At 42.9% G+C, this 24,358-nt stretch overlaps 1 protein-coding gene across 3 annotated transcripts in view; it reads right to left on the bottom strand.

The window, feature by feature from the left end:
* Positions 1-24,358, bottom strand: part of KLHL13 (kelch like family member 13) — a 93,274-nt gene that overhangs the window by 10,822 nt on the left and 58,094 nt on the right. For all 3 annotated transcript variants that reach the window (XM_074147585.1, XM_074147588.1, XM_074147587.1), the window contains 4 exons: positions 15,396-15,537; positions 12,845-12,977; positions 12,406-12,602; positions 1,985-2,780 (listed from right to left, as the gene is read on the bottom strand). In XM_074147585.1, the coding sequence (XP_074003686.1) occupies positions 1,985-2,780; positions 12,406-12,602; positions 12,845-12,977; positions 15,396-15,537 (1,268 nt within the window). The remainder of the gene's footprint in view (positions 1-1,984; positions 2,781-12,405; positions 12,603-12,844; positions 12,978-15,395; positions 15,538-24,358) is intronic.

Genomic DNA, 24,358 nt, shown 5'->3' with positions numbered 1-24,358 from the left:
TAGAATGGATTTTAAGCTTCTGGCAAAACCAGCCTGTTCTGTGTAGTGGAAGCAGTGTATTACACGTCTCCAAAGAAAGTTTGCATTATGATCACAAAACAAAGCATATTTTTGAACAACTGAGACACATTAATCAAAAAGCAAATGTGCCCCCATCCAGCATGACCTGGACAGGCTGGAGAGCTGGGCAGAGAAGAACCTCATGAGGTTCAACAAGGGCAAATGCAGGGTCCTGCACCTGGGGAGGAAGAACCCCAGGCACCAATATAGGTTAGGGATGGATCTTCTGGAAAGCACTACTGAGGAGAAGGATCTGGGAGTCCTGGTGGACAGCAAACTATCCATGAGCCAGCAATGTGCCCCTGTGGCCAAGAGGGCCAATGGGATCCTGGGCTGCCTAGGGAAGAGTGTGGCCAGTAGGTCAAGGGAGGTCATTGTCCCCCTCTACTCTGCACTGGTGAGGCCACAACTGGAATACTGTGTCCAGTTCTGGGCTCCCCAGTTCAAGAGAGACAGGGAACTACTGGAGAGAGTCCAACGTAGGGCAACTAAGATGATTAAGGGATTGGAGCACCTCCCTGATGAGGAAAGGCTCAAAGAGCTGGGGCTCTTTAGCCTGGAGAAGAGAAGGCTGAGGGGAGACCTTATCAATGCTTACAAGTACCTAAAGGGTGGGTTGAAGCAGGATGGAGCCGGACTCTTTTCAGTGGTTCCCAGCGATAGGACGAGGGGCAACGGGCACAAGCTGGAACATGGGAAGTTCCATTCAAATATGAGGAGAAAGTTCTTTCCGGTGAGGGTGCCAGAGCCCTGGAACAGGCTGCCCAGGGAGGTCGTGGAGTCCCCTTCTCTGGAGATCTTCAAGACCCGCCTGGATGCAGTCCTGAGTGATGTGCTCTGGGCAACCCTGCTTCAGCAGGGGAGTTGAACTAGATGATCTCTAGAGGTCCCTTCCAACTCTGACAATTCCGTGATACTGCCACAAAGACTTGAAGAGACACAGTTAAGTGTGGGTTGAACGCAGCCAACAAAACAATGGTATGTTACATCTGGTTTAGATAAAATGTTATGGTAAAATTCCAAGCATAATCACTGTAACATTTCAATTGTAAAGCACAGACAAATTTACAACTGAGTGTATGCTCCCAGATTTGACTGCAAAATGTCACTGGAAAATGTAGTGGATTAATATGGCCATCCCCTAAAGACTTTTGCTAAATTAAAAGTTACCGTGTATTTATTCTTTGTTTTCAACCATCTTATTTCCCTGAAATTGACTTTTTTTCTTTTTTTTTTTTTTTGCTCAAGTGAAATGAATCATCATTTGCAAGGGGGGAAAAAGGAGGCAGCAGGACAGTCACTCATATAAATAAGTTAACTGTGTAGTCACAAGACCGCAGGCAAAACATAACATTTTTAGTAACTGAGAAGTCCAGAATGTTAGGATATCTGAATCTCACTGATCTGTGCGTGAAACAAGTCACTCGGATATTTTTTAAGAAAAGAAAAAAAAAAGGGGGGGGGAGAGGGGGGCATTTCAAAATTACTATTCCAGAAAATTTGTGTCTTTTAAAAAACAACCTGCATTCAACAGCGAGTTTCCGTTGAAGTCATGTATCCCTTAAGAGTGAAAAGAGAGAGTTTGGTTTCTCAGCTGAAGTAATGATTATTTTTTTTTATATAGTTGCGTTTATATAGAGAGAGACACATTGCTTACACATGTAGATGCACACGCTTACTCCACACTTGGTAAAGGTGAAAGCACTGGATATTGTGCATCAATACACAAGATACCTGTATTTGGAAATGTTTTTGTGGAAGCCCTTCTAAGATTAACTGCTAATAGTATCCAGACAAATTTCTCCATGCGTGTGCCGCGTTTCCAGAGAAAAGCTGCACCCAACAGCTTCGCCCTGCTCCTCCCACCCACGCACAGGGCAGGACAGCACGTCGAAGCCCAAGGAGAGGGGCAAGAAGCACTCACCTAGCTCCCCTGCCGCGTTCCGCCCACCGACTGCATACAAATGTCCTTTGAGGGCACTTAGGTGGAAGAAGGTGCGCTTCTCATTTAAAGATGCCACTTGCATCCACTTGTTGTAGCGAGGATCAAACCTGAAGACTGTGTCAACCGCCGTCTTTCCTTTCGTGTCGTAATTGCTCTGGCCCCCGACGACGTACAGAAAGTTGCCGATCACAGCGATGCCGTGCTGGTACCGCGGTGCATCCATGGGAGCCAAGGACTTCCACTCGTGGGCCTTTTCGTCGTACATCCGTAACTCCTTGCTGACCACCAGCTGCTGCCTGAGCACCCCCCCCAGGGTCACCAAGTGCGTGCTGTCCGACCGGATGGCCGTCCTCTCCGACTGCATAACCGGCTGCATGTACGGCATCATTTGGTAATTGCTGGCTTCCAAAAGCAAGTTGACGCAGGTGTTGTCAGTTCTCATGAAGTCCACTGTTTGCACATAGTTAATAAGATCCTGGGGCGTCATCAGCGGGAACCTGATGTTCTTCATGAGCTTCGCGGCGTACTCCATCCGAGGCTCCTCATAGCGCAGCCAGCGACAAGCCGCCTTGAAGAGCTCGAGTTCAGTGCAGTGCTTAAGGCTATTGCTTGAAAGCACAAAGGCAAGACGTTCGAAGGGGAGTTTCACAAATTCACCAGTACTTAATAATGCAGGGAAGTTCTTCAGGATGAAATTATTAACATATTTATCCACTTCTGTGAGATTGTATGTGTTGGCGATTCGCCCAACCTCAACACAGTTTTCCAACGAAACCTATTAAGGAAACAGAAAGAGGAATCAAAACCCTTTCTTAATTTGGTGCCTAAATGAAAATGTAGAATTTAATGAATGCTATAGAATCAGCAACATCGCATCATTTCACAATGCTCAAGGTGATTTACACATGAGCAAATAAATATTCAATGCGATGTATGCATTCATGACTGTAAGGGGAGACCCAGTGTATTCCATATTTTGAAGAAAATGAGACAAGTAACAAGCAAATGGCACATATTAATTATGTCAAATACATTACACAATGATGATACATAGCAATTATTCAGCACTGCATCTTTGAAAAGCTCTGCAAACGTCTTTGTAAGAAAGAAATGTGGAAAATATAGTTAAGGGAGAGTTGACCAGCCCAAGGTTACAGAGAATAATGCAAAAGCAGGTCTTATCGTTAGAGGTTTTCTAACATCATTAAAATTGTACTGTCATAATGCAGCCAAAGAGAGTAGCACAGCTACCTCGCCAATGCCACGTTTCAGACAATGTATTTACAGTGTTCAATTCCATGAATATATTCCTTAGAAATTAAAAAAATTTTATTAAATCAAGGTGGTGTGCTTATGGAATATGTTCAAAATAAAATACGTGTCATTGCCAAAAATAAGACAAAATAGTGATTTTTAAATTTTTTTTTAAAAAAAGAATATAGGATGATTTCTCCTAGAAATACCCAGCACATGAAATGCTTTTGCACTATGGCTCATACCCTAATTTCATTCAATACTTGAGGGACCACATCTTGGTAACCACATCTTTTACACTGTTGCTGCATTGATCTTTCTTGTATCTTTGCCTCCTAAATTTCTGAGGTCACTTGGGATCCAAGGCAGTGGGACACAGAAAGATGGGAGGGAGGGAACACAGCCAATTCACTTCAGCGAGCTTGATGGTACGTATGCAGAGCACGGCAACTTCCAGACACTGCTTGCTGAGAATTGCGGCTTTTTTGCATTCAGTCCTTATTCTAACCCAAGCTTCATTTACACATGCTCTCCAGTCTCTGTGCATGTCAGTCCTACTTGGTGTCGACAATCACGGAATCATGGAATTGTCAGAGTTGGAAGGGACCTCTAGAGATCACCTAGTCCAACTCCCCTGCTGAAGCAGGGTTGCCCAGAGCACATCACTCAGGACTGCATCCAGGTGGGTCTTGAAGATCTCCAGAGAAGGGGACTCCATGACCTCCCTGGGCAGCCTGTTCCAGGGCTCTGGCACCCTCACCGGAAACAAGTTTTTCCTCGAATTTGAATGGAACTTCCCATATTCCAGCTTGTGCCCGTTGCCCCTCGTCCTATCGCTGGAAACCACTGAAAAGAGTCCGGCTCCGTCCTCCTTCAACCCACCCTTTAGGTACTTGTAAACATAGATAAGGTCTCCCCTCAGCCTTCTCTTCTCCAGGCTAAAGAGCCCCAGCTCTTTGAGCCTTTCCTCATCAGGGAGATGCTCCAATCACTTAATCATCTTAGTTGCCCTCCGCTGGACTCTCTCCAGTAGTTCCCTGTCTCTCTTGAACTGGGGAGCCCAGAACTGGACACGGTATTCCAGTTGTGGCCTCACCAGTGCAGAGTAGAGCGGGACAATGACCTCCCTTGACCTACTGGCCACACTCTTCCCTAGGCAGCCCAGGATCCCATTTTCCAGAACTTTGAGATTCTCATTATATTTGTAAAGCCAAAAGAATTTAAGCTTCCGAACGTCATGGTTATTTTTAAAAAGATTATGAAGATTGAGGTCTGTGACCTCATTGCAGCCTAAGAACTAAAAAACCTTCAAATGACCTTCTGGTCATGGCAGAGATTACAAGATTTTAGTACTGTATAACTCAAGCTGATCATTGCCCTTTAGTACCAGACAATTCAAAAGCCTAATAAGTACAGGAGATCTTTTTAAATTCACTAGAAACTGATCTAACTTGCCCTAGAGTTCAGAACTGCAGCCATCCAAACTCTTCATTCACACATCCTGAAATGCCTTCACACAGTCAAAGGTTCCAAATCTTATTCTTCGTCTCCAGGAACACTAATCCTGGAATCAGGTCCTATCCAGAAGATGAATGCATGGCAGACTGTCAGGAGTTCTCTTACAAAATATCCGTGCAATATATACATGGAAATTATTTTTGTATTAGTAGACAGACGATATTGTCTACATCAAAACATAATCACATCAGCTAGCAATGACCTATAAAACATTCTCTAATGCTTAAGCAACATTTTTTCTTCTCTTGATTGTTTTTGAAAGTCAGTACCAAACTAATTTCTGTAAATTTCCTTTTGGAATTTGTAGTTTACATAAACTAATTGCATAATGGAAGTAACAGCATAGCTTAAATTAAGTAAATGAAATAGGACATTCGTAGTTCTAAAATTTCTTTCAAGCTATATAAAAAAATAAAGCAAGGGAAGAATCACCCCTTAACAAACAGCTGACTTGGAGTATGCCACAAATCTTAACTCCTGCTAGGCAGTTATTTTATCAAAAAAACTACATTGGAACACATTCACTGGCATCAGACTACAGAGAGGCAGCACAGTCTCCGCACCAAGGTAAGCAGAGGGAGAGACCAGAGCACACAGAAAAGGCATGCTTGAAGTCAAAGATCAGAGCAGAAAAGGGACAAGTTATGTACCATCGGTACGAGTGTTCAGGAGTGGTCAGGTTGGAACGAAGAATTCAGACCTACCGCAGAACGTGTGCCAGTTACCGAGCGCCCAGCATGCACCCAGCTGATGTATTAGCATAACGATATTACACTGCAGATCTCTGCAATTGAATATATTCCTGGAATACTTACATTTGAGAAATTTATGGACACGTTACACGCTGCTAATGACTGACCAACATGACATCAAGAGTTTCCAGTCATCCCCTAATTCTCAAAATCTCAATTAATCCTCTGGAATTGTATTGCACTCAGGGTTTTATTTCATACTACAGTTGCAAGTAACCTCCATTACGCTTATGAAATCGTGCACTTTGGCACTAATAAATTCCACCCTCACCTCAAATCAGGGTACCACATTAAATATTTTCTTAAAGGTTACTTTCCTTGCCAAAAGTACTGTGCTCTAAGATAACAATCAACGTACCAGGCTAAATTATATTGCAAAGATTTCAGTCACAAAAATATATACTCTAGAGATTCTTAAGTCCCGAGACAAAAAAATAATCCTTCAACAGAATGAAATGCAATAGTTACTTATACTTAAATATTCAAAATTGAATGGTATTAAAATACAATAATGCTATTTACACACTGAAGTATTTAAGTTACTGAAGGATTGATTTTCAAAAAACCAGCTTGACTTATGCTCCGGTAGGGAGGAGAGGTGTGGGAACCGTGCTCTGCGGGAGCTAAGTCAATCAGGAGCTCATCAACAGAAGGAACTGCTGTTTCTGAATATCCCACTGAAGTGGATGGGAGGAATGGAAATACCAGCCAAAAATGTAAGGCTGATCGTACAGTGAATCCAGTAACTAGTGAAGATACTCAGGCAGAACCAGCTAAAAGCCGTAACTGGACACATAGCTAAGCAACTTCACAAGAAGTCAAGCATTTTAGATAAACACCATTTTATTTGATTACTGCGCAGAGCTGCTCATTCACATTACTCATTATAATTGCTCATTACAAAGCAGGAGTAAAAGTTCCAGAAAATACTAAAAAGCACGCTATTATTACAGCCTGAAAAACCAAATGCAAAAGCCAAAGCACTTTCTCAAGAAAGCAGGTGATTTAATTCTTTGAAATTTTGAAGCAATCACCCAAGCTCTGGTAAAAAACTTAACTGACTGACTATAAAATACTACAAAACTGGACACGGCAAAATGATCGCAACTATACGAACCCTGGAGAACAACTCAGGAAAAACAACAGGCACAGAAAGTCAAGTCCTGAAGCCCAGTACCACAAAATATTTAGGAGTCTCTTCGTTTCCATGACTTAACCTGGTGCTTCAAAGGGTCTAAGTTTAAAAGAGCTCATGTTGCCCTGAAATCCTCATTATTATTTTTTTCTGTGGGTTCCCATATACAAAAGTCCAGAAATAACAGCACGGGAATGTGACCGGCTCAGAAAACAGCCTCAGTGGTTCCCCCCGTTAGAAAAGGTGGATTTCTGGTGGCCGGCAGAGCTGGTTCCCACGCACCTGGGACCATCTTGCTTCAGCCTCAGTTAACCATAGTCTTGTGATGAGACAGACCTCAATATTGGACAATTTGCTAGTTGTTACAAAAAAGTAAAGCACAGAATTATATCAGGAATAAAATTCTCTTATGCAACTACATGAAAGGTACAGCCAAGATACAAATTCTCAGTGTCTTGGAATGTTTTCTTTAATTACAGTGTAACATCCCCTTCCCCATTACGCTGATTTTCCCCCGAGTGCAGTAATTTACTTGGATAGGTTGCTCATCTTTCTCCATTTCGTACACTGCTGCTACTTTTGCAAAAACATTACTATGTGTTCTCTAGCACTTGCTAATCTAAAAACATTTCCATGGCATTTTTATTAATTTTAATTACATTACGGCTCATTTTGATGTGGACCCAGGAGTATAGCTATATATCATATAGCTATAAATATTTAAAAATAATACTAAAAGTACGACTGAAAAGAGCTGAGGAAGTATTCCAGTGTTTCTCAGGCAGTCTGTTCAGCTGCAGAGCAAAGATTATCAGAGCAATGGGCTACTTGACAGGAGGGATGTAAATGAAGAAGAAATAAAGAACCCTTACGAGCCAGCTACAATGTACACCGTTCTTCGAAGGTCTCACTAGTTTTTACACAAATTAAGCTGTAACCTTAAGCTTAGAATCATAGAATCATAGAATCGTCCAGGTTGGAAGAGACCCTTGGGATCATCGAGTCCAACCACCTACCCTACTCTACAAAGTTCTCCCCTACACCATATCCCCCAACACCACATCTAAACATCTCTTAAACACATCCAGGGATGGGGACTCAACCACCTCCCTGGGCAGCCTATTCCAATGCCCGACCACTCTTTCTGTGAAAAATTCTTTCCTAATGTTCAGTCTAAACCTACCCTGTTGGAGCTTGAAGCCATTCCCTCTCGTTCTGTCATTAACTACCTGTGAGAAGAGACCAGCACCAACCTCCCTACAGTGTCCTTTCAAGTAGTTGTAGAGAGTGATGAGGTCTCCCCTCAGCCTCCTCTTCCTCAAACTAAACAGTCCCAGCTCCTTCAACCGCTCTTCATAGGATTTGTTTTCCAGGCCCTTCACCAGCTTCGTTGCCCTCCTCTGCACTCGCTCCAGCACCTCCATATCTCTCTTGGATTGAGGTGCCCAAAACTGGACACAATACTCCAGGTGTGGCCTCACCAGTGCTGAGTACAGGGGCACAATCACCTCCCTACTTCTGCTGGTCACGCTATTTCTAATACAAGCCAGGATGCCGTTTTCTTTGGTTTTCTTTGTTGCTTTGTTTCTTTAGTTTCTTAGGTTTTCTTTGTAAATATTTCCAATGCCCTCTTATGAAGTAACACAGTCACATTATGCTTCACACAAACTGACTTCTATTATGCCTTTAATAATGGACCCCCTAGGCAATTTGAAGACAATTATTTGTCTGAGGATGGTTACCTCAGCTCTCAGACGCTGCTCTTGGTTAACTTCAGCACAAATAAGCCCAAGACTTGCTCAGAGAGCTAACTAAAGTTAAAGAAATGCTACCTCAAGAATGGAGCGAACCTAGTATGATCTCTGTAAAGCTAAGACATGATAATTACAAAAACAAAATCCACCAAATTTGCTCACCAACTCTTGTTTCTGTTCAAATTCCAAGGAAACATTCAAACGTTCTTTATACAAGGATGCTGAGAACATAGCCAAGCTAACAGCACAAACTTAGTTTTGTGCTTTCTCTACAGTTATACAATAAGTGAGATGATGTCCCCTTAAACATCAGTATAAAGGAAAATATTTAGGACAAAAGAATCAATAAATTAAGAGCCTGAATAAAGTCTCTCTGATTCTGAACCTCACCCCTTTCAAATGGTGGTATCAAACAAGACATTTCTCACTTGAACCAACACAGTGACTGAGTCAACATTGGAAGTGAAGGAACCTTTAGAAAACAGGCATTTCAAACAACAAAAAAACTTCTTCCAAATAACCTGATTTAAGGTGACAGCAGCTCTTTCCCTCGGAAAGCCAAGCAGCTCCCTGTCCCACGGAGGAAGAGGAGGGGTGGCTCCAGGGCTCACCTCCCACCCCTGGTGCCAAGAAACACCAAGACCTCATTCCAAGTTGGCATTTATGGCAACGTCAACCCCGGAGAGGCAGAGTGCATCATTTTGGAAGGAAAAAACCACCTGAACAACATAAAATAGATGGTGTAGGATTTAAGAGTATTAAGATTAATGAAACACTATCGCAACATTCTTGGAGAACTGGCTAATTAGAAAATAAGCCAAAATTAAAAGCAAAACAGTAGCGTTATAGAGGCTAAATGCCTCTAACACCTTCCTTATGAAACCGACTGCTATTATCAGCAGCTAGGAGTCCTCTTGTTTGCATAAATCCTCGTGCATGTCTTCATTAGGGAGGTCACATTTCTGAGAAGCAAAGGGAATACCTGCTCCTAGAGTTGTGATTAATGGGGTGAAATCCAGTTGGTGGCCGGTCACCAGTGGTGTCCCTCAGGGCTCAGTTTTGGGGCCAGTCTTGTTTAATATCTTTATTAATGATCTAGATACGGGGATTGAGTGCACCCTCAGTAAGTTTGCAGATGACACCAAACTAGGTGGGAGTGTTGATCTGCTTGAGGGTCGGAAGGCTCTACAGAGGGACCTGGACAGGTTGGATCAATGGGCCAAGGCCAATGGGATGAGGTTCAATAAGGCCAAGTGCCGGGTCCTGCATTTCGGTCACAACAACCCCAGGAAACGCTACAGGCTTGGGGCAGAGTGGCTGGAAAGCTGCCCAGCAGAAAAGGACCTGGGGGTGTTGGTGGACAGCCGGCTGAACATGAGCCAGCAGTGTGCCCAGATGGCCAAGAAGGCCAACGGCATCCTGGCCTGTCTCAGGAACAGCGTGGCCAGCAGGAGTAGGGCAGTGATGGTGCCTCTGGACTGGGCACTGGTGAGGCCTCACCTCGAGGGCTGTGTTCAGTTCTGGGCCCCTCACTACAGGAAGGACATTGAGCTGCTGGAGCGTGTCCAGAGGAGAGCCACCAAGCTGGTGAGGGGTCTGGAGAACAAGTCACACGAGGAGAGGCTGAGGGAACTGGGCATGTTTAGTTTGGAGAAGAGAAGGCTGAGGGGGGACCTCATTGCCCTCTACAGCTACCTGAAAGGAGGGTGTAGAGAGGTGGGTGTTGGCCTCTTCTCCCATGGGAATAATGACAGGACCAGAGGAAATGGTCTGAAGTTGGGGCAGGGGAGGTTTAGATTAGATATTAGGAAGAATGACTTTACTGAGAGGGTGGTCAGGCACTGGCACAGCCTGCCCAGGGAGGTGGTGGAGTCACCATCCCTGGAGGTGTTTAAGAAACGTGTAGACATGGCACTTCAGGGCATGCTCTAGCGCCCGAGACTTGGGTTTGTGTCTGTTTGTGGGTGGGTGTGAGGTGTGGTTGTGGGTGTTTGTTTTGTGGGGTTTTTTGGGGTTTTTTTTGTGGTTGGACTTGATGATCTCAAAGGTCCCTTCCAACCAGGAAGATTCTGTGATTCTGTGATTCTTTATTCCTCATGCCAGACTACCAGAAAGCACAATTCCAAATCATCTTATAACTCATGTAGAACACACCAGTTTCTGTAATACAGGTAAAGTTAGATTTCTAGTAAGGTGTAAGCAATTTACATTAACATCAGGAAATCTCCGAGTAACACTGGAAATAAAGCCACAGTGTGTCTCTAGGAGAACTGCTTGGGCAGCACGGCTCCACAGCTCCCCTCCTGCAGCCCCACGGCACGGGTGCTCCTCATGGTTGGCAGGACAAGGAGTTGTGTTGATACAAGACAAGCCGGGCAACTAGGAAAGGGATGGAAGCATCCTATATGGGCATTGCTTATATACTGTGTTTAAGTTACAAAATGGATAACTGCTCCCATATTCCACGCTCACAGAATAGTTGTAACTACAGGAATAAAGTGAAGAGAACCGACACACAGCAAACACGGGCTGTGAGCTGACTGTAACGCTGAGTGCAGTCACCCAGCCAGACCCTGACACCTCCGATGTTTGAGATCTAAGAAGTAAAGGATGTTCAAAAAACCTCTGAAAAGCAACCCAAGCTGATCAAATGCATACGTAAGCTATGCTTAATAAACAACAAGATTAAACAGAGGGGTGTAAATCCAGTGCTTTTAACAAAAGGTTGGAGCCAGATAAATGGAGAATTTTCATGTCACGTCTCTCTCCTTCTGTGCATTTTCCCACCCAAGAAGACAGAACCCAGGGAAAAGCTTACATGAGGAGAAGCTGGTTATCACTCAAAAAGCTGAATCTTTAACAGCTCTCTTGCTTTTGCAAAAACAGAAGTTTGTTTTTAATACAGAGAAACCTGCAAAACTGTTTGACATTCAGCTGGAAGGGAACATGGCATTCTTCTCCAAAGCACAGCCTGGGAACACAAGAGGACACCAGCTCTGCAAGAGGAAGGGAAGGAGGAGGAGAAAAGGCTGTTATCAAAGTTCCCCTCCCCCCGCCAAGAGCGGGTTAAGGACCTGAGATTTTAATCTGTGTAATAAATAAAAACCAGCAGGGCAACTCTAACCCATAAAAAGCCTGCACTGCACTGGAACTGCAACATGCTGCTCTGCAGGGCAAACTCCTTATTTGTTCCAGCTTCACAAAAGCAACCGCTCTACACGCTGCCTAAGTATTACTTACTCTTTTAACTAACCATTGTTGGTAGAAGAGGAGGGAATTGCTACTTTGGGGGCTGTCCCCTGCTTACAAAAGGACTTACGTTTGGTGATTGTGAAAAAATATTTCCCAGCAGGCATTCAAAGCTATTTTTAGTTCTAGCAAAATATGAAAATTAACATAAAATCCTTGTCGCTACTTTTCTCCTGTAACCAGCATTTCTGTGACATCCCAATTAAACTCCCTTTAGAGGATATATTATTCTGAAGGACTGTGAGCACGTTCACTGGTTTACAAAGACGATGCAATTGTCTCTGTGATGATCACTACAATTGTGGGATTGATGCCTCATAACAAAAAGGCTTCAAGAGACTGTATTAACAGCAACAGCAGCTCGCTCTTCTATAATTTTTGTCAGTTTAACTCACCAAGGAGCTTCCTTACTTATGGAAGGATATAGAGTGGGAGGACATGAACTAAGAAAGTCAGTAAGGAATCCGGGAACTACGATTATCATCGCTGCAATACGCTTAGAAATTTTAGTGTGGTATAACATTTGTATCAAACTCACACTGTACATAATACTCAGAAGAAAAAAGATTTTTCAAGAAAAATACAAAGCAAACTTGTTCTTTGCGAATCCAAATTATGAATAATGGCAAGTTTTAGACTTAGCTTCCAATATTACATAGTCATCGTTCTAATTTTCAAACAAACCAGACATACCAAGGCCTTAATCATTGTAAATGTGAAACAAGCAGTAAGTCTTACCCCAGAGATAAGAAACACTTTACAGAAGTCCAAAACAGGTAAAATCTGCAAAAAACTGGCAGCTTCCAGAGTGTCCTGAAGGTTGTCCATGTTAAGGGAAAGTTTTGCAGTATAAATGAAATCAATTATCTTCTTTAGGCCTATTTTGTTCACACCATGAAGCTTAATGCACATTAAATCCTGCTCCTTCATTCCTCCTGAAAAAGACACGTAGGTAAGTTTAACGTGGGTAAGTTAAAGATCGTTTTGATTGGCTTGAAATGATTTCATAAACTTATACAAAATTAAAATAGAATTTTAAAAGTTTAATTTAAAAACCCATATGCAACAGCAGAGAGAGTACAACTACACAGGTTGGACCCATCAACTACATGGTGGGTCTGGGTCCCCGCAGGATGGTGATTTGGAGACAGCAGCCTCGCTGGAACAAAAACGTCACCTGTGAACATGGCCTTGAAGTAGTCGCTGGCAGAAGCCATCATCGCCCGGTGAACAGGAAACACTTCGTCACCATCTCCCGGAACGAGCGTCACGTCGCAAAGCAAACCTTCCACTCGCAGCTGGTCAAAACCCTGGGAGAAAGAAGAGCACAATGGAAAGCGTCCGTCTGATTTGGGAGAGGAGTAACAATTTCGTTCATTTCCCTCATAAATACTTACTTACTTATAATTACATATATACTGTAGTTCCAAAAAGTCACTAAGAAATAATTTGTTATCTTCCAACCATTATCTCTGATATATTCAATGATAATTACGCATTGGAAAACAAGCAGAATAATTATTATTTTGCACAAATGGCTGAAGAACACAAAATACACCGGGTCTTAAAAAGTAGCTTTATTCCACTAATTAAGTTATTGTCAGGAAAACGTTTGTTTTGTAAGCTCGTACTCCAGCAGTTGTTTCAGGTAGGGACTGATATCTTTTTTGGACCTACCCTTTCTGGATACAAATGCGTTCTAGACATATTTCTGTTCCACGCAGTAAGTACTTTGCAACCAAAGATGCTGCAAAATACTGGGACCTAAAAGGAAAGCTGTCACTTGGTTCTATGATTATCAAATTTATTACCTACGTTTACATGGCAAAAACTCCAAAATAAGCTCACATTATATATATATTTTGGAATTAGCCATAATAGCAAACTAATAAAAAAGAGTTCTCTACTACAGATCCTAGAGAAGATTCTCCACTAAAGATACACCCAGTCGGGGATGCTGGAGGATGGTGGAATCCTCCCCTCCTTCATGCGCTGCCAAAGCTCAAACAGAAGCTCAAACATCAAACAATTTCCTTCAACCAGGCATGTCTGATATTTTTCTAGTCCTAACAAAAATGTAAATATTGCCTTTAGAGATTCAACATTTAGAGATGTCTTGGCATCAGCCTCCAAGGTTTAAACTCTAAGTTATCTTAAAGAAAGGCTGTATTTTTTAAGGCTGCAAAGGTAAGTAGACATGAACATTCAAATTTGTCTCACCGAAAAGAACAGAGTGCAAATGAAAAAATGAATTACTGGCTCCAATAAACACCAGAAGCCAAATACAGGTTTATATAAAACTAACGTATTTCAATGCCTCAAACGACTTGCCTGAAGTTTCTACAATGAAGGCTTTTCAACTACCAGTTCTCTATTTGCTCAAATTTTGAGGAAAAAAATGAAACAAGGGGAAATAAGCTGTGCACACTTTACCCAAGATTCTGGACACCACTCTCGGTGGTTCTGTCCCCCGCCGTATTAACAGGAGTATCTTTGCTACTCCTGTACTCATAACTGGAGTCTTTTTCTAGTAAGTGAGTAAGGCACAGCTCTGCAATTGATGTTTCACAGTTTTGTTCTCCCCGTTTCTCTCTTTCACTGATGATCTTTTTGAGTATAAAATATACAATACAGACATGAGAGTCTTCATAGTCTAAGCAGTTTTTCTGTCGGATGGTAACCAGTTTACATTGATGCCGGTGACCTCCATCTCACATTGAGGGAAATCTTTCCGTTGGCCAACTTTAGCCAGAAAACCTACAGCAAGGGGCCAACTCCAAGCACACCAAAGAAACAGTCTCAAGATTACAGCACCTATAAAACCTGAAGAGACATAGTGAAAAATACTGAGAACAATTTAACTTGTTCCAAAATTTACAAACGAGGGAGAACTATGCACAGATGCCCAAGCCTTAGAAACTAAACCAAAAGAATCACTAGCTCCTCTGAACAAAAAAAAAAAATCCTTCTCATTTTTTGTCACAAAACTTAGGTAATCTATTTAAAACAGCAGCAAACAATAAATAAATAAATAAATAAATTTTAAAAAGCAGCATTTCTCTGAGGAGCCATGCCATACCGATGTCCTCTGCGATCTGAGAAGGGCTGGGCTGGAGAGCAGCAGGAGCCATGGCAGCTCTGAGCTTGACTCTGCATGGGGTGGGCAAGCTCCAGCACAAACAGTAATATAAAATTAATTCAGATTTAAATTCTTAAAGCTTCAGAGAGGATAGCATTTTAATCCATTCTACATCATGGCAGTGCCCCGTAGTCAGAGCCAGCCTGGGTCACCCCAAAACTGGCTGGGCTGTGCGGTCCCAGGGCCACGGAGAGTCTGGAGCTCTCACCGCACCTACAGCAGCATTCATTCACATGGGAGATGGCACAGGGGCTTGTCTAACATTAATTACAACACTACATTCAAGTGAGCTTCTTTCATACAGCTATTGCTTCATCATTCAAATGGTATTACCTCTTAGAACTTCATGCTGGCCAGGGACACAACCCCAGGAAAAGGCCAGGGTGCTTTTCCGAGCTGTGGCTGAAAGTCCAACCTTTTAACTGGCAGGAAGGAGTTCCAAGCCATACTCACCTGCAGGCATCATCAGCGTTTTTTGGGGGCTTTTTAAGAATTACTAGTCTGATAAAAGTTTATTGAGTGGAGGCATTGTTCAGAGCAGCCAAAATACTCAGTACAGATCAACAGTGACACAAGAATATGAAATTACCTGTAATACCACAGAACTGTGAGTATTGCTGGTGAAAAATCTTGTGGTCCCTGTCTTAGAAGACTGTAGATGGGCAGAGACGCCCATATCGCTGCTACCGAGAGAAACTTTCATATGAGGATCCTCCTCTTCCACCAGAGATCTAAGAAGATCAGAACAAAGAAACCTTAAGACCAAACTCATTTTCATTCACCGCTCTTGCGTATTAAAACCAGAGTCTTCTGGGATGGAACGTAACGGAATCAGTCTTTAGTGCTCCCCTTCAACTAATCTAAGAAAGTGAAGCGTTAGCAGTCTCTAAAACAGTGTTAACTTCAAAACCTTTATTTTTGGCTAATGAATTCCCCCCCCCCCCCGTTTGAGACACTCACACACTATTTTATTTGCGTGTGCGCTTGCACAACTGCAGGATGCGTGCAGGGGTTCGGCCAGTGTCTTACCAGATCGCCAAGGGAAGCTACAGGATTGAAACGCTAGGGGTAATACTGAAGCTCAGCAATTTCATTCTTGCATTATCTTGCTCAAAAGTATGAACATGATAATAGAAAATACACATAGTGGAGTTTCCAACCTGTAACTTCACGCTTCCTTTCTAAACCCACAACTGGAACTCCTCCTCTGGGACATGATATCCAGTATTTTGCTACTGCAGGCAACCACTTCATAATTTTATTTTAAGATTTGAAGTCAATACTTATATTTTTGGGTCCAAGCAACTACTGTCCAAATCTAGATAGGAAGGGTGAATTTTAGGTAGAACCGGTAAAGAATTACTGCACTATTATTAGTTTTCCATTTTAATCTTGAGATGTAAATTAGTCTTACATAAAGAGATATGCATATGAGATTCTAACTACTCTAACCTGTAATTATTATAAAATGTAAATAAATTTAGTCTCCAGAAATATTAACAATAACTAGTTCTTGTAATTTCCGTGATCTAACGTACTACTTATTAGCATGCATAGTGGTATAATGCATATATACACAATACTAATTAGCAAACACAAGCTCTTAATCCACAGATGAGGGCATCTTCATTATCAATAAAGACTCCATGTTTCAAAGAAAGATTCATAGCAATTTGGCATAATTGCTGCAAATCTCAGATACAAAAAGTTTTCTAAATTTTAAACGTGCAGGAAAAAAACATTGGCCTCCAAGGCAGTTTCAGAAATTACTTTCAATGAGTGACAAGAAATGTGCTTAAATTCCCCCCGTACCCAGGTTTTGACTGCAATCACTATGGAAGGACAAATTTGGAATTTGCGGATGAAAAGATAATTTTAATTTTTATTTTTTTTTTCAAAAAAAAAAAAAAAAGTTTTGTTTTTTTCTAAAATATCTTCCCCCACCTTCTTTGGGTACAGGGGCTACGTAGAGCAGTTTCTGAAACTCACACATTACCCTGGCAGCACTGATGTCCCCTGTCCAAACCCATAAGAACATCAGGTCAGCGAGGAAAACGTATTCAAAACAAAGTCACCACTCAAGAGCGTACATGGGTCTGCAAGGGTGAGAGTTGATGCACACAGACATAACACACTGTAGGAACACGAGTACCTCTGAGGAGCTTTGACTTCTGGTGTAGCAACCCCATACTCAGACATCAGACAGAGTTAATAAATGTGGAGGTACTGCAGCGTGCAAGAATCGGGGCATTTTGGAAATAGAATTCTCTCTATTTGATAATACAAATCCAGAGTGTAATTTTGAAAAAGTTTTACAGGGTGTACCTTAGAAAAGTGCTCTCCAAACGAACTTTGGCATCCATCAAATGCGTACAACGGTGGAACCCGGCAGCAATCAGTGCTCATGACCCAACAGATTTTTGTTCACTTTGTCCTAGGGTGCTTTGGGTTTTGGGGGTGGCTTTTTGTGTTTTTTTTTCTTTGTTTTAGTTTTAAGACAATCACATCAAGGAAAGACTCTAACATAATTTCAAAGGACATCCAGTCTCTAAATTTGTACATGTCTTCCTAAGAAGAAATATGAAATAATGCGGGGAGACTGGTAAGCGTGGGTGGGAAGGAACCACAGATTCAACTAGCATGAGCCTGGCGGGATTTGCTCTTGAAAGATCTTCCCGAAATGTCAGCTCAGATAGCCATTACGTGAAGGGGCTTTGAACAGACTTTTTCTAAGCTGGGAAGAAAACACAAGATGTACGCATACATCACTTAAAATCGTTAGGAAAAGAAAGGTACACGTAAAGCCGTTTTCTTGGCTGTTTGGAGTGGGTTTTTCCCATGGTTGCCAGGTGTCCCCCCCCCCGGCTACCTCGTTTCCCAACCACCAGCACCCTGCTCACCTTTAACAAAGGAAGCCAAGACCTTGGCCGTGGCTCGTTGACCCCAAGGCTGGCAGAGGTGACAGCAGAGCGTTCCTCAACAGGCCACACTGCACCCAACGTCCCGAGCTTTGTCCCCTGGGCTCCTCAATAGCACAAGATGCTTCTTACAACCGCACAGCCAGCGGAGAGCGCACGTGAGACTTCAAAGTGCTTCTGATAACTTAATAAAGTAGGCGCTGGAGGTGCCGGCTGTGCTACACCAGTTACCTCCCCTGCCCCGTGTCCAGTACAGAACAGGCAGATGTCTAATACTGAGCTCACACACAAGCGCAACAGCTCACAACCTGATGCTCTTCTGCAGAAGAGCTTTTCCCTATTTCTTTTCCACATGTGCTGTTATGTATGGGCAGGAACTTGCGTATGAGAATTAGACATTAAAAATTGCCCACTTCCACGCTATAAAAATCCACTAGAATATAAATGTTACAGTTCTAGTCTCAAACATTAACTTGGCTGTGTATGACTCCACGAGAGCACAGTTATTTTATGAAAACCAATTATTCCTATATTGGTTTTTGCTTTATATCTAAACAACTGACAAATATTAAAAAAAAAAGTCATCTTTTAATTTTTTATCATTTCCCCCACCACCACCTTTTTTCCCCTCAAGTGTAACCATTTGGGAAGGGCAAGCACCCTCTCCCATTCCGCAGAAAGTGACATTCTGGAGCTGGCTCTGGCAGCGGTGACAATGCCAGGCAGCAGTAAGACCTGACAAAAGCTCATTGATCCCAGAATCCCAGCCTTGTGACATTTATCGAGGGGGAACGAGCATTCCCGGAGCCACCAGAAATTCTGAGGTTGTCGCTGCCTTTACCCCAGTTTCAGGATTTATCCACACACGCCAAGAGAACCCCGTCTTTGTAAGACCGAGTGATGATGCCCCAGCTCTCGGGGCACCGGGCTGGTACCAGCACACACCGAACCCGCAAACCCCAAGCCCTGTATCACACATAAGAGTCATCTAAAACCGCCCTGCAAAGAAATGTTTATCTGTTCAGGACATAACTTCTGTCTGGGGGGCTGCAAAGTGAGTATTCAGAACCCGCTCTGCCATTCACACCCAGGACAGACGGGGAACACGCTTTACATCCACCGAACTCCCACCAAAACCACAGTAAGTACATCTGTCTTGTTTGGACACTTACCAAAGGCATTATTTACGTTCATTAACATAGGTCTGCTAAGCACTAGAATTAATTATATAAAAATTAATGTAAACATATCTATTTTTTTTACTTTATTGTAAGTACAGTATATCACAATTAAGCATACTACCAAAGAAGAAAGCCGATTCATTTTCTAATTAATTTTATTGTTCTGATCAATAGAAATCATTAAACAAGAAGGGCAGCAGTAGTATTTTTAAGCAGAGTTAAAAAAAAAAAAAAAAAGTTGGAGGAGATGACTAAAACTCCAATAATGCACTAATCCACAGCGAATGGTGGCCCTACGTGTGGCTGGTGGCACTGCTCTCAGAGCACAGCCCGCTCCAGAGGGGCTGGACATCAGGGACGGAGGAGATGCCGGATCATAGAATCACAGAATCATAGAATCATCCAGGTTGGAAGAGACCCTTGGGATCGAGTCCAACCATCTACCCTACTCTACAAAGTTCTTCCCTATATCATATCCCCCAACACCACATCTAAACATCTCTTAAACACATCCAGGGATGGGGACTCAACCACCTCCCTGGGCAGCCTATTCCAATGCCCGACCACTCTTTCTGTGAAAAATTCTTTCCTAATGTTCAGTCTAAACCTACCCTGTTGGAGCTTGAAGCCATTCCCTCGCGTTCTGTCATTAATTACCTGTGAGAAGAGACCAGCACCAACTTCTCTACAGTGTCCTTTCAAGTAGTTGTAGAGAGTGATGAGGTCTCCCCTCAGCCTCCTCTTCCTCAAACTAAACAGTCCCAGCTCCTTCAACCGCTCTTCATAGGATTTGTTTTCCAGGCCCTTCACCAGCTTCGTTGCCCTCCTCTGCACCCGCTCCAGCACCTCCATATCTCTCTTGGATTGAGGTGCCCAAAACTGGACACAATACTCCAGGTGTGGCCTCACCAGTGCTGAGTACAGGGGGACAATCACCTCCCTACTTCTGCTGGTCACGCTATTTCTAATACAAGCCAGGATGCCGTTGGCTTTCTTGGCCACCTGGGCACACTGCCAGCTCATATTCAGCTGCTTGTCAATTAGAACCCCCAGGTCTCTTTCTTCCAGGCAGCTCCAGCCACACTTCCCCAAGCCTGTAGCAATGCACGGGGTTGTTGTGGCCCAAGTGCAGAACCTGGCACTTGCCCTTGTTGAAACTCTTGCCATTGATTTTGGCCCAATGATCCAATCTATCTAGGTCTCTCTGTAGAGCTTAAAATCAATTATTTATAGTTTTTCATACTATATATGAAATATATAGTATGAAAAAAAAAATATATATATAAACTATAATACTATAGTTTATAGGATCCCCCTGGGACGGGAACACCAGCAGCACAGCAGAAGGCAGAGGCGCTGCCCGGCCCTTCCCACACCTCCAGGAAGCGCCGGCCTTCGGGTTCAAGGAAGGGACCCCGAGGTTAATTAGCTGCTACCACAGAATAAGCCGTCAGTCAGAACCGTCTCTCTAACCCTGTGTCGTTCCTTCAAGCACAGCACAGATTTTTTTCCCAGGTCCTGTAACCAAACTCGCTTTTCTCACGACTCCAAGTTAATCCCCCAGGTACTTGCAACTGGTGCTTTTGTAGCGATGAAATATGGAGTGTGCAGCACACGGGTGTTAATTAAATATCTTAATTTCCTAGCTTCCTGTCAATTTTGCAGGAAGATAGCTTTGCTTTTTACCGTTAAAAAAAACGAGACGTAAGTTTTCATCCTGTAGAAGATTGCTCACTAGATTCACTTTCATTTACCTTCTCTTTAAAGACACTATTTTTAATCTTGTTCATCTACTAAAAGGTACCTGAACAATTTGTGTAATTAGCAATTATTTTAGAACCAGAAAGAGGACAGTAAGCCAAATGTTGAGCTACGAAAAGAGTCCTGCCCAGCTAATGTGCAGGTACACTCACTTTTGGGGCTTGGGTTGGGTTTGGTTTTTTTTCCATAGCCCAGGCAGAGGAAAACCACAGCTAAGGACCACCGTAGCGGAGAAAACAGAGTTGAAATCAGAGTAATTTAGTAGTATTAATTAATATTTCATTGATTTGAAAGATACAACTTCAGTGCCTTTTAAATATTATCAGGTATATAATTCCCTAAACCTTGTCACAACGCAGAACAAAATAGGGTGGGGTAACAAGAAGAGTTCACTTTGGTTAATGAAGAGGAGACTGGAAGCCATTTCAATGGGTCTTCACAGGTCCTATATTTAATTGCTGGCCCAGCACAGGGAGAAGCAGCACAGGTAAATCTGGGCTGGCACAAGCTTTAAGGAGCTCAGAATGTCAAATAAGCAATTTGAAAACACACAGAGCGACCACAGTACTTACAGGACTTCTGTCCATTGCTACTCCCAGCTCCGCAGGCCATCCCCATGGACTACTTGCAGGGAATTATGGAAACTGAAGGGCCGTGATTGGAGAAAGCGAACTCTGCCCCCGGAGCAGGAGCCCCGGAGCCGTGGAGACAGAGGCTGCCCAGGCTCTGTGTCACTGCTGGCTGTGCCTCCTTCAAAAGATGCTTTAGGTACCGGGACTTTCCAGCAAAAACTGACAGGTACTTTGGAAAGGGCTGGAGTTACCACGATTCACAGAGGTAAACTGCTTCCTAAAGCGCTTTGCAAATACTGACCTGTTCAAAGAGTCCAGAGGCAACCAGATGACCCATGAATCATAGAATCATCTAGGTTGGAAGGGACCTTCAAGATCATCTAGTCCAACCATCAATCTAACTCTCGACAAAAAAAAACATCACTAAACCATGTCCCCCAGTACCATGTCACCACGTCTTCCGAACACCTCCAGGGATGGTGCCTCAACCACTTCCCTGGGCAGCCCATTCCAAGGCTTGATAACCCTTTCAGTGTAAAAATTCTTCCTAATATCCAACCTGAACCTCAATATCCAACCTGAACCTGAAAGCAGGGACCTGCAGAAACTCAGACAAGTTTTACTGTCGACTAAAATATTCAAACCTGGCATTGCCATTTTGTGTAGTGTTCAGTGGCAGGAACGGAATAAAACAACATTCCGTTATGGCATTTTCTTCCGAAGTAGTTGAACTCATTCTGATGCAAGAGAAACAAGGGAACTATGAATATTCTCGGGGATTTGTTCATGTACATCAGTAAAGCATTGATCTGGTAGAAACTGTCAGAGCACAGCGCAGAATCCTGGAAAACAAAGCAAGGAGATCAGCCTACAGCCACAGATATTTTAGAGCGCGTGTTCTCTGATTTATTTAAAACCCACAGTCTTTACATAACTCAGTAAAAGCTTGCCAAAGCCATATTGGCCAGACAGTGAATTCTTAATTTGGTGAAGCTCAATAGCTTGTTTTTGAAAGGATTATAACCTTATTTTCTCTGTCAAATTACTGTTCAACGAACCGTGACTGCAAGCGTGCTGGTCACTGGTAACGGCATCTTCAGCAATGGCTCCTGGCATGTGCCAATACTCTGGTATTCATCAGCAAACAAAGAACCAGATTTCAATTTCATACTAAGATATTCTTATTACAAGATAAATCTTTACTATTTTATGATCTATCAAAAGAATCCGGCATATTACAGGGCTGTCCTATACATGCAGCTATGCATGTATTTTGCTAATGAACCTGATGAGCCTAATGAAAAAGCCAGTGAAATACAATGAAACTTTCATTTACTATTAGATAGAGTAATTCTTTACTTTGTATGCATAATCTGCCAAAAAGTATTTTAGTATGCTTAGTCTGCCAAAAAATAATTTAAGTATTGACTATCTTACTGTCTTCCCATTAAAAACAGATGTTCAGCTTCATAAGTAATGAATTTAGGAATTCCCTGACAAATTGCATGGCCACCTAGGAGCTCAATAAGCGTAACTGATATGGGAGCATCGTATAAAGGAAAATCTTTTAATACTTCTATTAAGAAATTAAAATACTAATATAATGTAGATGAACAAATTATACAATCATGGTATTTCCCATTTCTTCCATTCCATATCTTCACCCATACGATTTCAGGAAATTCTTTATTCTGGTAAAGAAGTTACCTTTACATTTGTCCTCTCCCAAAACAACACCTCATCTTTTTATTACTATTTTTTAACAGCACTTCCCAATTTAATTCCTTTGTGGTATCAGTAAGCCAGTAAAACTAGCCAGTTTCGTGATTTGTTAAGTGTTTCTCATTACAAAAACACAGCCAGAAGTTTCTCTAGGAAATGCAAACGCACATTTTAAAATAGCTAGAAGAGCAAACAAAGAGAACAGGCCATTTTTGTTTGGCCGGGGTGACAGAGCAAGTGAACTCCTCTCCCAACAGAGCAACCACCGTGTGGGGCAAACGTCGGCTCTGCTCTGGGGCACCCGGGACTACCCAGGACTAAGCCTGGCATTTGCTGGAGATGCGAAAGGGGCTGAAGGTGGGACCACGGTGACCAAGGACACACAAAGCATTAGCACTGCAAATCAGGGCTTTTTTTTTTTTTTTTCTTTTTTCTTTCTTATTATGACCACTCATCTCATGCCATCAGCTTCAGATGTCACTGTTTCGCTGAGCAATTTAAAGGCTGTATTTTTAATAGATGAGCCAGAGGCTGATAACATAACTAGAAACACTCTGCATTTATCAGGTCACTGCATTGCTTTAAAGCGTCGTGGGTGCAGCTTCTCAAAGCAGCTGCAGCAGCCAGCACTGAGCCTGGCCTTAAACACCTCCAGGGATGGGGCATCTTATATGCCCCTCCACCATGGGGCACCCCTGGAGGGGTTCAAGGCCAGGATGGATGGGGCTTTGAGCAACCTGCTCTAGTGGAGGTGTCCCTGCCCATGGCAGGGGGGTTGGAACTCGATGATCTTTAAGGTCCCTTCCAACTCTAACCATTCTGTGATTCTATAAGTACCTAAAGGGTAGTTTGAGGGAGGATGGAGCCGGACTCTTTTCAGTGGTTCCCAGCGATAGGACGAGGGGCAACGTGCACAAGCTGGAACATGGGAAGTTCCATTCAAATATGAGGAAAAACTTCTTTCCGGTGGGGGTGCCAGAGCCCTGGAACAGGCTGCCCAGGGAGGTCGTGGAGTCCCCTTCTCTGGAGATCTTCAAGACCCACCTGGATGCAGTCCTGAGTGATGTGCTCTGGGCAACCCTGCTTCAGCAGGGGAGTTGGACTAGATGATCTCTAGAGGTCCCTTCCAACTCTGACAATTCCGTGATTCCGTGAACGCTGCTCACCTCGGGCAATGCTCCCATGTTGCTATTGGAATATCTCACTTTTTACACCTAACCTTGTTTAAAGATTAGCTTTCTAATCTATACAGCAGGAACAGCAGAACATTTAAACATTTGTTTAGAAACTTGATGCCGAGCTCTTCTAAGTCTCCGCTCCAGAAGAAAGACATAAAACAAAGCTTACTGTTTCTTAAATTAAAAAACAAATAGACATTCCTATATCCACAAAGGTCAG

Source organism: Numenius arquata, chromosome 5, assembly GCF_964106895.1.
Source record: "Numenius arquata chromosome 5, bNumArq3.hap1.1, whole genome shotgun sequence".
Lineage (NCBI taxonomy): Eukaryota > Metazoa > Chordata > Aves > Charadriiformes > Scolopacidae > Numenius > Numenius arquata.
This window is presented reverse-complemented; position numbering and strand designations above follow the sequence as displayed.